The sequence below is a fragment of the Bemisia tabaci genome, chromosome 7, assembly GCF_918797505.1.
Source record: "Bemisia tabaci chromosome 7, PGI_BMITA_v3".
Lineage (NCBI taxonomy): Eukaryota > Metazoa > Arthropoda > Insecta > Hemiptera > Aleyrodidae > Bemisia > Bemisia tabaci.
This window is the reverse complement of record NC_092799.1, coordinates 20,356,535-20,369,542: the sequence shown is the minus strand read 5'-3', so window position 1 is coordinate 20,369,542 and position 13,008 is coordinate 20,356,535. Positions and strand designations below refer to the sequence as shown.

The window sequence follows — 13,008 nt, the reverse complement described above, 5'->3', positions numbered from 1 at the left end:
GGATGTTTCCCACGCTTAAAAAGGAGCTTCGCGGACGAAGATTCGTATCGAAGACCGAAATCCAGAATGCAATTCAAAACTTCTTCAACTCCATCCCAGAGGAAGAATTCAGGAAAACAATGTTGGATAAGTGGCAAGAGCGCATGAAAAAGTGCATCCGGTTTGATGGACGGTACTTTGAAAAGCAAAAGGAAGTTATGGAAGATTCGGAGGAAAGTGGATACGAATATTAACTTTTTGAATCCTGGTAAGCGAAAAATCTTCCTAAAAACCGTAGGAGTAAACTTTCTTCACTAATTTCAAATTGTCATAACTCTGTCAATTTTTATTTGATTGAGCTGATCTTGGTTTTAATCGATAGGTATTGAGTTGATCTTTAAAATGAGACCAAAATCATGTCTGCATCTATTTTACTTTTGAAGTTACAGAACCAGTCCCGGTACTTTTGGGACACCCTACGTATGATATTTTTACTCTACACATATGCCCGAATACGCATCATAAGGGACCTATGTGCTTCCTAAGTTGCCAAGTATTAATTATTGTTAGATTATTGGTCTAAAACATTCAATACAACCAGTAAAAATTAGCTGTCCCCTACGAGATTCGAACCCCCGCTCCCACAAAAAGTGACACTTTCCCAGAGTCAGAACGGTGTTGTAGTTAACTGAGCTATCTCGCCGCTCGGTTACGGATAGAGAAAAAGAGAACAGTTAAGTGATCTCGGACGCTGAGCGGGGCTTCACAAAAGACGTCCTTGAGATTTCAACTGTTCGGCCACTGGCGGGATAAGAGACAACGAATCAAGCGCATTACTCTGTGAGACATTGTTTACCTATGCTGTCATGTGTCACAAGGTTCATCTCAGTATGCATTTGCGATCGCGGCAGTAAGCTGAGGCAATATTTCTGTATTCATGGATTAAATCCATCAATCGAGTTCTGATTTTGGCTCATATATCCGTAACGGGTCCTCCAGAGCAATTTTCCACCTTGTACGATGGTTATTATTTCTTTACATCTATGTTTAAAATTTGAGGTGGGATAATGGCGGCTTCTCAAGAGCAACGAGGTAGGCGATCTTTTGCACCAACGAACAGAAAACTGATGGCGAAAAATAACCAATCAGAACCTCTCAAAAAAAAGAATTTGCCCAAAATCGGAACTTCGTGGTTCTGCGCAGATTTACCAGTCAGACACGACATCTCAAGGTGGAAAAAAACTCGCTGAAAGCGAATTTTAGAAATCAACACAACTTGACGTAGAGACATGATTGGCTAAAAAATACAACGGTTTTTGATACATCGGAAAATCAACCAAAAATCGAAGACTGGGCGAAACGCTCAAGGTCGCAGAGGCATAGGGAATCCCATAGCGATAGCAACGGAACGATTGTAATATCATGGGGAACTCCGTTCCCATGACAAAATGGTTTTATAAAATACAGAGCTAAGCAAAGTTGACAACAATATCAACAATAGCATGATTCTATCCTAGTTGACCAAACTGTGAGACGCACTGTGAAAGTTTAGGTCTACATAAAAGCCTTTGTGGCAAAAAATGTATCATAAATTTTTAGACTGACTATGATATGGGCTTAAACATGACAATGAAGAAATTGTAAAGCATCTACTTAAAAGGTAATTTTTTGGCAAATACACATAATAAAATTAGCATTGCTATCAGGTATTATTTTGTTGCATTCTTTAACACTTTAGATCTAGATTTTGAAAAAATGGTCTGGGGATTGGGGAGGTGCCCTTTAGTGGAGAGTTTTAGTAATTTTAAACCATTACAATTGCCTTGGAAGAAATATTGAACAGAACTAATCTGACTGATTCCCCCCCCCCCCATTTTTAATGGCGTTATTTTTCACAGGAGGATAGTATCATGACTTCTGGACATTTTCAGGTGGATCTAGAAAAGTCACCATAATGGTAGGAGAAGGAATCTAGGTTTTCAATCTCACCTGAGAGGATGTGCTCTTTCCCAACTGGGGAATGTATTCGTTGAGAATCTTGTGTGAACTAGCGCTAAATATGTATCAAAATCCGGGCACTGTAAAATGAAACAGCATTATGCTAAATAAACATTAACAATTAATAAATATAAAAAAGCTAATTAATTTCTGTCTAAAACCATTGACTTTTAAATTTTTTTAGCTTTAAAAAAGAAAAAACAATCAAGATATTATTGGAAAATTTCCTTCATAACTTAGGACTCTTAATTACTGCAAAATACAGACATGAAACTCAAATAAGCAAAGTTACAACGATCATCTTCAACTCATCTTCAGTGGCTTGAAGTAGCATCTTCAAGTCCTAAAGGTGTGCATCAATTGTGTGTTTTATAAATTTCATGAATCATTCTTTAATCAGTGAGTTTTTGGAAAATTCAGGCCAAAATATTTTGACTCAAACAAGAGCAATCAACTATTTATTTAATATATAAGCTTTATTATTAAGCTTATTTATTAAGCTTTTCAAATATGTGATTATTGCGCGTTTCGTGACTTACGCACCACTAATGGTGTAGCTATAAGATACAAAATGCATTTGGACTGAAAAATACGGTACACAAAAAATGGTGAGCACTCACTGATAAACTTGTACATAATCTTTTGCTCCGTTTGAGAGTTTCACTATTCTGATTTTATCAAGATCCATCGATATATCATGTCCTCATTTCTCAATATACTATTTGTAATGTTACAAAACTCACAAGAGACAAGTCATTTTCATCCCTAGCAGAGTTGTCATTTTCATTTTTCTTCACAGTAAACATTTTTTTACCTACATGATGTCGAACATATAAAGTAAAACAATATACCTTGAGATCAGTGAAGTAGGCCCACAGTTGATCGGAGGTGAGCTGTCCTTTGTAGACTACAGTTTTCAAAGACAAAGAGCAAATGTAGAACCTGGAGTCAGGCCTTGGAATAGTATGCGTTGCACGTTTGCGGAGAGTGAATACCTGAGAGAGACAAGAACAATATTATTGAACAAGAGCAATCAACTATTTATTTACACAAAACAATCATCAGTTCTCATAAACATCAAGCAGGAATTCAAATAAGTGAAAATGATTTTAATTCTTGGTGACACTAAAATACCAGTTAGCCAATTTCAGTTTAACAAATTTCAATGAATTTTTTATCGACATGGGACGGAAGGCCGATTATAATTAAACATGCGAGTTTTCGATTGAGTGCCAAAAAATCCACATTTTTCGCCAAGATTGGCCTTCAGATGAATGTTTAGACCAGTGTTAAACCCAAAAAGAGACCAAAAATGACCAAATCAGAACGCATTCCGTAAAGTATAGACCTTCAATGAGCGCAAGAAATGGTAGAGTTTAGGAAATTCACGGTGGGCCAAAAAATAGCCCTTATTGATACCCCTCCTTTGGCCTATGTTGATTATGATTTTTTTGCAACCTGAAAGTTTTAATTTACTGTTTATTATTTAACTTTTAAACGGTTATCTCTCACTTACCGGTTAGTTTTGGAACTTTCCCGTACATTCAGCTTGATCTACGCGGAATTTTGATGAGGAAACAAAAGCTGTGGTGCTTCATTTCTTACACTGTCTAGAAGTCCGGTCATTTTTTGGATTTCAATATTCTTGAAAGCCCTTCAGAGTACCCCCACAATGATTGGACATAGCCATTAATATGAGGACATTTTACATCCGAAGAGGAAAATGGCTGAAACGCAGGATCTATGTTTGTTTGAATCTCATTCTCTTCCTTTACGGCCGTATCTACAATTACGTAGAGAAGTGAAAAGTTACCTTCTTCTTCAGGACATCTTCCTCGAACTTCCCTGTAACGAAGACTTGTCTCATGAACGGTTCACTGCTTCTGGCTACCTCACCAATGCTCCCACTATGAACAGGGACAGTGCGCCAACAAAGAACCTGATCAACAATAAAATAAATTTCATTTTAAAAATTAAACTCTCAGAATAATAACAAATCATATCAATATTTCAGAAAAATATCTCAGAAATTGTAGAAAGATGAAAAAAAAAGAGAGAAAAACCCAATTTAAAGATAAAAGAGAGTTAATTTTTATTTAAAAAATAAAATAAAAAGCAGAGAGTGTACGATAAAAGAAATATAAAGGAACTAAAGTATCAAAATATAAGAAATGACCCTCAGTACTGCTAAGCTGGGGCAAAACGCTGTGTGAACTTTCGAATACTGTCAAATTTCTTTCTATTAAATGTTTATTTTTGAGCACATCTAGCAATTGTTTTCATTGAAATTTTCAGACTTTTTAGATTAAACTGAGAACAAAATCCTCGAAGAAATATATTCAAGAGTTTTCTGGGAAATTTGTGTTTCATTAACGGAACTTGACTAGGTTCAAAGACTCAGATAGCGTTCTTCTTTAGCATGGCAGAGCGGGTGTATAAGACTGATAAACAATGCCTACGGATGAATTAAGCTGCTTGTTAAATCATGGATAGAAACAACGGATGCATACAAGGATATTTTCAAAGAATAAAAATAAAATCAGTAAAAAAAGAAAGAAAATAAAAATACTAAGTAAGGTTAACTCAATTGATTGACTAAATCCCATTAGGAAAATCTAGAGAGGAAAAGTGGATACATAGCTAGTTCCAGTTTGAGAAGATAAAGTTTTAAGATATATTCTGTAAGAAGTCTAATTTTCACACTTTAATACGAAATCACTACTGAAAAATAAAAGAAACTGAAAAACAGAGTCGATGAAACCACTAGAAGACATTTCCTGTTGTTTGCAAAAAATAGGAATACAAATTTTATATTTTTATCATATGTCTTGTATTCTTCCAATATAGTAAAAAAAAATAAGCAATCAAAATTGAAGTATAATGTGAGAAACCTCTGAGAGATTAATGAATCTTTGAAAAGAATAATCATTGGGAAAGTAAATTAAACACTTAGAATCGTTCAAAGTAGTAACTATTGCTTCCTGAAAGCATATCAGACCTGCCAGAATTCACTTATCCTTAGCATGTATGATCTAAAAGAATAATATGAGAAAACAGCCGAATTCAATCAGCCTTAAATCAGTATCAAATCGACCTACAAGATGGCATTTTGATCAAAAGTGACTGAATGGACGGCAACTTCATTTCAAAGTTTTATTTCCCTTCCTCTTTTCCGTTAATGTTCAACACAGATCATGAATAGAGGTGGCGATAGCAAAGAGTGGGTGAATTAGGCGATTTGTCATGTAGTAGGGTAAAATAATTCTATAAAGTTATATTCTTTGTCAGTGGGACCGACAATTTTATAATCAGCATTTGGTTTTAGTGGATAGTCAATTAAATCAAACTTTACCTTTTACTTTAAAAAAAAAAAAAAAAAAAAAAAAAAAAAAAAAAACTTTTTTGACTCTAATTATAATTTTTGAAACTTTTTGGCTTTGATTCCCCCGCGAAATGGTGTGGACCCAGCACCATTTCTCCACCTTGTTACATACAGTGTTCGGGCTACTTCTTAGTGTTTTTTTTTTTCTCTCTCTCAAACTTTACCTTGAGCAACAAATTCTGCATCAAGACATAAAGATATGGTCATGAGGGTCAAAGGAGAAGAGGTTGGATTTTGAAAATCTAAAACATAAATCTCGATAAAATAAAGTACCTACCAAAATGGAAATTGCCGATAGAAAGTCATATTTTGGCAGCTAGCAAAAGCATTTTTGAAAAAGCTACTGTCAAAATTACTTTAGAGGACATCAAGAGCATGAAAAAACCAAATAAATGGAAAATTGGTGAAAGAGAATACTTCCACAGAAAAGTGAAGGTGGTAAAACCAGGAGTACGCTCCGTAAGTTAGCAAGGATAAATAGAACATAGTTTTGAGCTCTTAATCCAGGTATTTATCTTAATGGTAACTTTTAGAAACTAAAAAATCTTGAAATTTATAATTTCTTTTCGACAACAAATTAGAGATTAAGAAGCATGACGTTCAGTTCAATTTTAAACATCATTTGCTCATTAAATATTTCTCTGATCAAACTTTGGATCCCAATTTATAGATGTCCACATCTTGTTCGGGGATTGAGAACGTTTTCTTACTTAATACGATTGTGCACGAAAAATTACTTTCAGCCAGCATGAAACCTGAACAGGCTCCTGTTTTGAGGCAATAGAGTCCTCCCACTCATTTTGATTATTCTTTTTGATCTTAACATACGGAAATATGTAACTGACCTTAATGAATAAATCAAGGAGGGATTTAGTTGTAGATTTGCGTAGGGAATAAAGAAAGATTTGTCTGAAGAAAAGCTATTCCGACATACTATATGGAATAGGATAACGAAAACACCTTTTTACGAAGCTTTACAAGTCAGGGTACCCACTTAAAAAAGCATAATATCTTAAAACATTCACACTCCAAAAGTATGAAGAGATATTGCTCTTTCTAATATGAGATTCGTTGTTGGTTTCTCTGACACGAAGAAAAAATAAACATTTTCAAAGAGGCTTGAAAAGTGAAGCTGTAGAATAGGAACAGTTCCCATAGTTTATGTTGGTGACGAAAATGGGCGCAAGAGTTTTCCGACCGTGAAACCAGCAGTTGCTTGAAATGGGGAAAGTTCCGGTGAGAACGGGAAGAAATGGAGGAATTTTGAAATTTTCGTTTCCGCACCATTTTACTAGTTATTTGATTTTATTTTCTTGGGGGTCTAAAATTTTGAGAAAGCCCATTGAATCTGGGAGATGGGTTGGAACTTTCTGCACCCCTGGTAAACCGTAAATGACTTCAAAGACGTATTCATCACAGGGTTGCCAGCCAAGTTAATTTTTTCCATTCCCTGACTTTTCCCTGACTTTCCAATATTTTTCCCTGACTTTTAAGTATGGATCTGACGCAGTCTGTTAAAGTGAAAAGTAGTCAGTTGATCCCGCAACGCGAGCCCGAGACCGCCCGCGCCCAATTCCACGAAAAATCAGAAAAATCTCTGACCAACACCGAAATTCCCTGACTTTCCCTGACTTTTCCCGGTTGATTTTTTTCCCCTGACTTTTCCCGGTTTTCCCGGTCGCTGGCAACCGTGTCATCATATTCAGTTAAAATAATTGTAATTTTCTGAAAACTCGGATTGGATGGTCTTGTGAGATACAGGAAAATCATTATGAAGGGGGGGGGGGGGGGTGTTTACTGTTTTTTCATGAAATCGTTGGACAATTATGTATTCTTCCTCGCACTAATAGGTAAAATTTCCTTAATTTTCTAACCTTGGAGATACCTGTATAAGAAGTTAGGGATATAAATCGATGGGAGAAAACTGCCGACAATAAAAATTGATGGACAGGACTCATCGTATTTAAATCTCACCGTTTCAAAGGAAAAAGGTATATGAACTGAATACATACGCGTAAAAATTTCATCAGCCCAATTATACGTAAGAGAAATAAAGCACTAAAAAAAGAGGCCAAGCCAAGGTTAGCCACAGCCTGTACCCTGTTTTGAACTGAATATATATATATTCACTTCAAAATGCTCCACTGCGCATTGCAAACGCTTTTCCAATGGCTGATAATGAAACTTGTATGGACTTACTTCATTTTTACCTTAATTAACTTCCAGAATCATTTAGAGGGAATTATTTAATGATTTTTAACTTACAATAGTCTCTCATTTATTGAAGCTGGTCCAAATTTTAAAAATGACACACACAGGTATCAGATATTTTGACGACAAAAACTGATAGTTGGAGTAAAGATGTGATGTAAAAATCTATTGCCTACTTGGATAGAGAAAAGGATTGAAAAACTCTGCAAAAGTGTTTTAAGGGTGAAAATGAGAGGAAAGTAGATTGAAACTGAATATTATGTAAGATAAAAAGACAAGTTAGGTTTTAATGAATTTACCGAAAAATGATGAATAATGAGCTCATGATGTTCTCATCGGCTGGCAACGACATCGACAAAGCAGAGCAGGAGGTCTGTAATAACAACATCTTACCTAGCGGTGTGAAAACAACACACAGGCTATAATATTACTGGGCCAGCTGGACATCATTTCAAAATCAATTAATATCTATTGATGAAACTCGGATTTTCAAAACATTTTTAGCTCAAGATTCTCAAAAAGTTTAGCAATGAATGAGTTCCCTACTGCCGTGCTGAGGAAAAACGCTGTATAATCATTCGAATGTTGCCAAATTTCCCATGTTGAAAAATGCATTTTGGAGGAAAGTTAGATATATTTTGCCTTGAAATTTTCAGATATTTTAGATTAAATTACGAACAAAATCGTCTGAAAATTGGAAGAAAAATACATACAACTTTCCAAATAAATTTGTATTTCATAAACAAAAAAAAATTGGCAACGCCTGAAGGTTCATATGGTGTTTTTCCTTAATAGGGCAGTATATTAGAGGTAAACGCAAAAATCATTAACAGACAACATGTAACAAATTCAGAGAGAGAAATTTTTTCATGAATACCCTGAAGTTATTCTTAATAAAACGATCTTTTGAAAATAAAGTTTAATTGACATATATCAGGCATTAGTTAAACGCTACATTTCTGACGATAAATTTCATAATCCAGCCTGGAACCCAAGATCTAAGCATTGAGATAGACACTAGTTGAATCAAATGAGCGAGCAAATTAGAAAAATATTAAGACTGTTCCACAAATATTTATATTAATAATTTTCAAAAATTATCGTCAGAAGATGCTCTAATGAAATAATTTTTAACAAAATCCTCAAATTATCTCCACACAAATGAGAACATATGTGGAGGCTTGGTAAGAAAGAAATATAAGATTTCAAAAAATTAAGTAGCTCACATTAAATTTAAAAAAATTTTCAGCCAGGTCAATCTATGATTTAGGCTATTCATATGATTAAAGTTGGCTCTGGGTTACTAATAGTGATAAACCTCTGAAAAATATTGGATTTGCATCAATGTTGTCCATCAAGATAAAATATCGTATACTCTCGAAAGGTATTTAGAAAGATTGCAATATTTTTCAACAGAATTAACTGCTATTTTGAAATGATTTCTGGCCCAAAATTAAGAAATGCATTTGCATATCTTCATAGAAAAACGATCGATTGAGAAATAACGAATATCTGACACGAGAAGTTGGAAAGAGAAAATGACTGAAAAAAAGTATTATTTGTGATGGCGTTATCTTTGAAAATAAAATTAAAATTGCTATTTGAGATTATTACTAATCAACATCGATTCACAATTTTGTTGTGCGGTGTGACACTAGTTTTACTCGTCACATTTTCCACAACATTGAAAGTTTTTACAAATTCATAGTTTTTCAAGAAATCAAAACTCTGAATTCTCCCAGTCTCAGGCTCTTAAGTTATGAAATCATTCCTTTCAGCAGTTTGAAATTCTATCGTTAGAAAGATAGACTGAGAAAAGACATCAGTGTAAAAATAAAATCTTACATGGGATCGATGGAAGCAATAGCAAGTTAGTCCAGAGAAACACTAAAAATGCAGCTGGGAAAACTCTGAATTGCATTACTTATGGTTGTGCAGAATTTTCTGATTCATGTATTCTTTTACATACAAGTCTATGTAATGTACCAACTCTTTACTCAGGACCAACATTATTCTTTTCTTTATTTTCCAAAAACAGCAATAGCTATAATGTACATCGATAGCGAATTTGCAGCATGCGTAACGTGTTTGCGTCATTGCAATCTTCCGGTCATACTTTACATTTAAACTTTCACTGTCTCTACATTGGAAACTACTCAACGTCATTTCTTGACAACTTTGGTGATTTTAAGCAAAAATATTGGTTTTGTCTCCTTTCACAAAATGAGATAGAGGCAGTGATTTTGAAACAACCAAACCGAGCTGCGCATTTTTACACTATCAATGTAAATCTAGTCAAATTTTCTCTCTGATGACTTTGAAAAAGGTCTCAGTGATGTTCTGACATGTTCATTGCACTAGTTTTTCTCTTTGCATATTACTTGCTCTACACATTTTCATCGGCTTATGCTTCCATCAAACTTTGAAAAGTCATTTCCTCTTTCCGACCACTGTTGCGTACGGGGAAAAAGAGAGGAACAAACTAGGAAGTTTTCGAGAATGTTTGAAAAATAAAAAATAAGAAATAAAAAAACTAAATCTGCTTTGAGGAAGCTTGCTAGCCTTTAGAAGTAAAAATTTCTATTGTTTATATTCAAATTAAAGATAATATCTTGCATTCAATTTACTAGTCTTTCATGAAACAACAATTTTTTTTTTTCCAACATTTCAGAGCCTAAGCTATCTTCTTTCCATAAAGTACATAATCAGTAAGTGACAAAATTTTTTTGACGATTCTATGCATTTAAAAAAAAGGGAGGGGTGAAGAAGCTGACATTTTAATCTTAAAACATTCGAAGCTAAGTTTTGGATTATGAAGACACTTTCATAAAGACGATCTTTTTATTTAAGTTACTTAAATAAAAATGTGGCGTGACGCCAGAGTGTAAATAGTAGGGACATTCCAAACTTTTATTTCACTGTTAAAACAGAATTTTCTAGAAGAAAGAAAAAAAAATCACATGAAGTGATTTGGGGAAATGTTTTATTTAAGAGGGGAAATCATTACTTGGTTTAAAATATTAGAATTTGACAAAATCAAACCTTTAACTTACAAGAAATTTCTCTCATGAACAAAAAAACAATGGCTAATGCATGATACATAGTTTGGGTCCTGCTAGATGCTAAAACATAGTAAGAATAAAAATTGGGGAGGGGGGTGGGGGAAAGAGAGTATTTTTTGACAAATCTGCTTTTGAAGTGATTAATTGTGAGTAAAGGCAACTATCTATGTTACAATGTAAAATATTCGAAACAAAAGAAAACAGAGTTTCCACCAGCTCGACTTTTATTTTTCTATCCAATGCATAGAATCTTAGAGAAATTTTTTTCACTTAAAAAAAAGGTACCCTTCATCAATTGAGCATTCAGGAAAAGAAAAAAAAAGTGATTAAAAACCATGATAACTGGTGAAGAAAAGGAGTCAATTCTTTTTCATTTTCGGAAAAGCTCAATTAGAGACTTCAGAGAAATAATGAGAGAATACAAACACAGTCAAGAGAAAAAACACGGTTAAAGAAACTCAGAAACATAACAACGGAAAAGAATAATCAAATAGTGGCTAATTTAAAGTAACAGGCACTAGAGTATGTATGTTGGAAGGAGAATACAAGAAGAAATGTTTGAATACTTTTACCTCATGAATCCTGAAATTGTAAATGTCATTAGTGATCATGAAGAGGGAGGAAAATCAGAGAATAAGAAAACCAAGCATTGTTGAAAGTTGTGGAGGATCTTTCCATTACAACTGACTAAGGCTCATTTAAGCACACTCCTTCCAGTTTTTCTAGCCCTTCGTTTTCTTTGCTTAAAAATACTTCTTTGACAAGTCACATTGCTTGCGTTCTTTAGCGATGTACAAACTGTTATGATTGATTACGAAGACCTGCACTGGAAAAAGCTTTAGACATTTGATAACGGAATCCTGAATCCCCGAGGTCTAATTATAAGACTGATTTGAACTTTGTTCCTGCACCCATCAATTTTCCAAAAAATCGAGATTCTGACTGAATGGTATACGGGTATGTCATCAACTGCAAAATATGGAAAATTTTGCTATTGGAAGAATATCGACGCAATTTAACTGGGAAAATATGGGTGTTAAAAGTATACCTTTTTTTCAGCTACCTCAGAATATTTTGAAGGGAAATAAAAAAAAAAGAAGGATCCTCCACATGTTTTGCTGTTAAACTAGGTTTTGATGAAAACTTATATGTAAAAAAGGGCAAACTCAACATACCTGTAAGCCGAGCTCTTCGGCGATGTTTTTGAAGCCTTCTTCACTCTGCAGGTGGTGGGTTTTATCCATAAATATGATACCAGTTGCATACTCTCCAAAGGGCGGCAACACCACATTTTGTTTCTCTCTGAAAGAAAACCAGATTTTAAGTGAACTTAAAATTACAGAGTCAAGAACTTAAAGCATGTTCCAGGGGAGGCTTTACTATTTTACCATCTGGGCGAGTAAAAATTTGCCACCCCTTTTCGAGAGTGATAACTTTCTTTTTCGTTTTTCTTGTGTTTGGAATAATGTGAGACCTTGCGTTAAGGTATTAATAAATTAAAAAGCACAAGAAATAAAAAATGTCATTGATCTCGAAATCTCCTCTCACTACCGCAAGGCAGCAAAATTTCATGAAAAATAAAATCTTGAAATTTCAAGGGAAATACCTATTTCATGGAATTTCAGATATTTATAAAAGATTGAAAAATACCAGTTCCTTTCCATGTTTCGCAAGATGTAAAAATTGTGACTCTCTTCTGTTTTTGTGTATTTCAGTGCAGATTGCATACTCTAACTCCTGAAAAATATGAAATATTTTACAGCCTCGTGAGATTTCATGAAATATTTCAATGAAATCTCCAATCCTTCATTTCTTTTTTACGTTTCATGCCACCCTGCACTATTGTAATTTATTGCCCCCCCCCCCCCCTTCCCTGCCAATAGAAAAGTTTTCGCCGTAGGTTGTGGCCTGGGTGACTTCCGCCCGAAACAGTTAATTCTCCTGAAAAAGAACAAGACTTTTACGGTATCACATTTTATCTTTCTTTCAATGATGAGATGAGAGAGTGGAGGCTTGAGATGACCATCGGCGGATCCAGCAAATTGGCAAAATTGTCTTTTCTCCATTTAAGCCTATGGAAATGTATCGGTTCTTGGAGGAGCCAGGTGCTCCGGCAACAATCGATTATTTAACACAGGTTTAAATGGAGGAAATCCGGTGTTGCCAAATTGATGGATCCGCCTCTGGAAATTACCTGAGCTCGGAGGAGTAAAAGTCATGAGGGATAGCGGTGAGCACTCCAGCGCCATCCCCAGTGTCATTGTCACAGGAGCATGCACCGCGATGGTTCATCCGCATGGCCAATTTCTCGGCATCTTGAACGATCTGAAAAAAAAGAAGGGAAACTTTCAATAATCGGCGCGGCGACTCGAAGAA

General features: G+C 34.8%; 1 protein-coding gene across 3 annotated transcripts in view; it reads right to left on the bottom strand.

Moving 5' to 3' along the window:
* The window catches only part of LOC109029618 (uncharacterized), a 98,349-nt gene that overhangs the window by 39,011 nt on the left and 46,330 nt on the right, over positions 1 to 13,008 (bottom strand). For 2 of the 3 annotated variants that reach the window (XM_019040154.2, XM_072303033.1), the window contains exons 3-7: positions 12,827 to 12,957; positions 11,808 to 11,934; positions 3,791 to 3,916; positions 2,829 to 2,972; positions 1,969 to 2,057 (exon numbers count right to left, since the gene is read on the bottom strand). In XM_019040154.2, the coding sequence (XP_018895699.1) occupies positions 1,969 to 2,057; positions 2,829 to 2,972; positions 3,791 to 3,916; positions 11,808 to 11,934; positions 12,827 to 12,957 (617 nt within the window). Of the gene's footprint in view, positions 1 to 1,968; positions 2,058 to 2,828; positions 2,973 to 3,790; positions 3,917 to 7,869; positions 7,894 to 11,807; positions 11,935 to 12,826; positions 12,958 to 13,008 lie in introns of those variants that run through there. The other variant, XM_072303034.1, reaches the window with a different exon arrangement.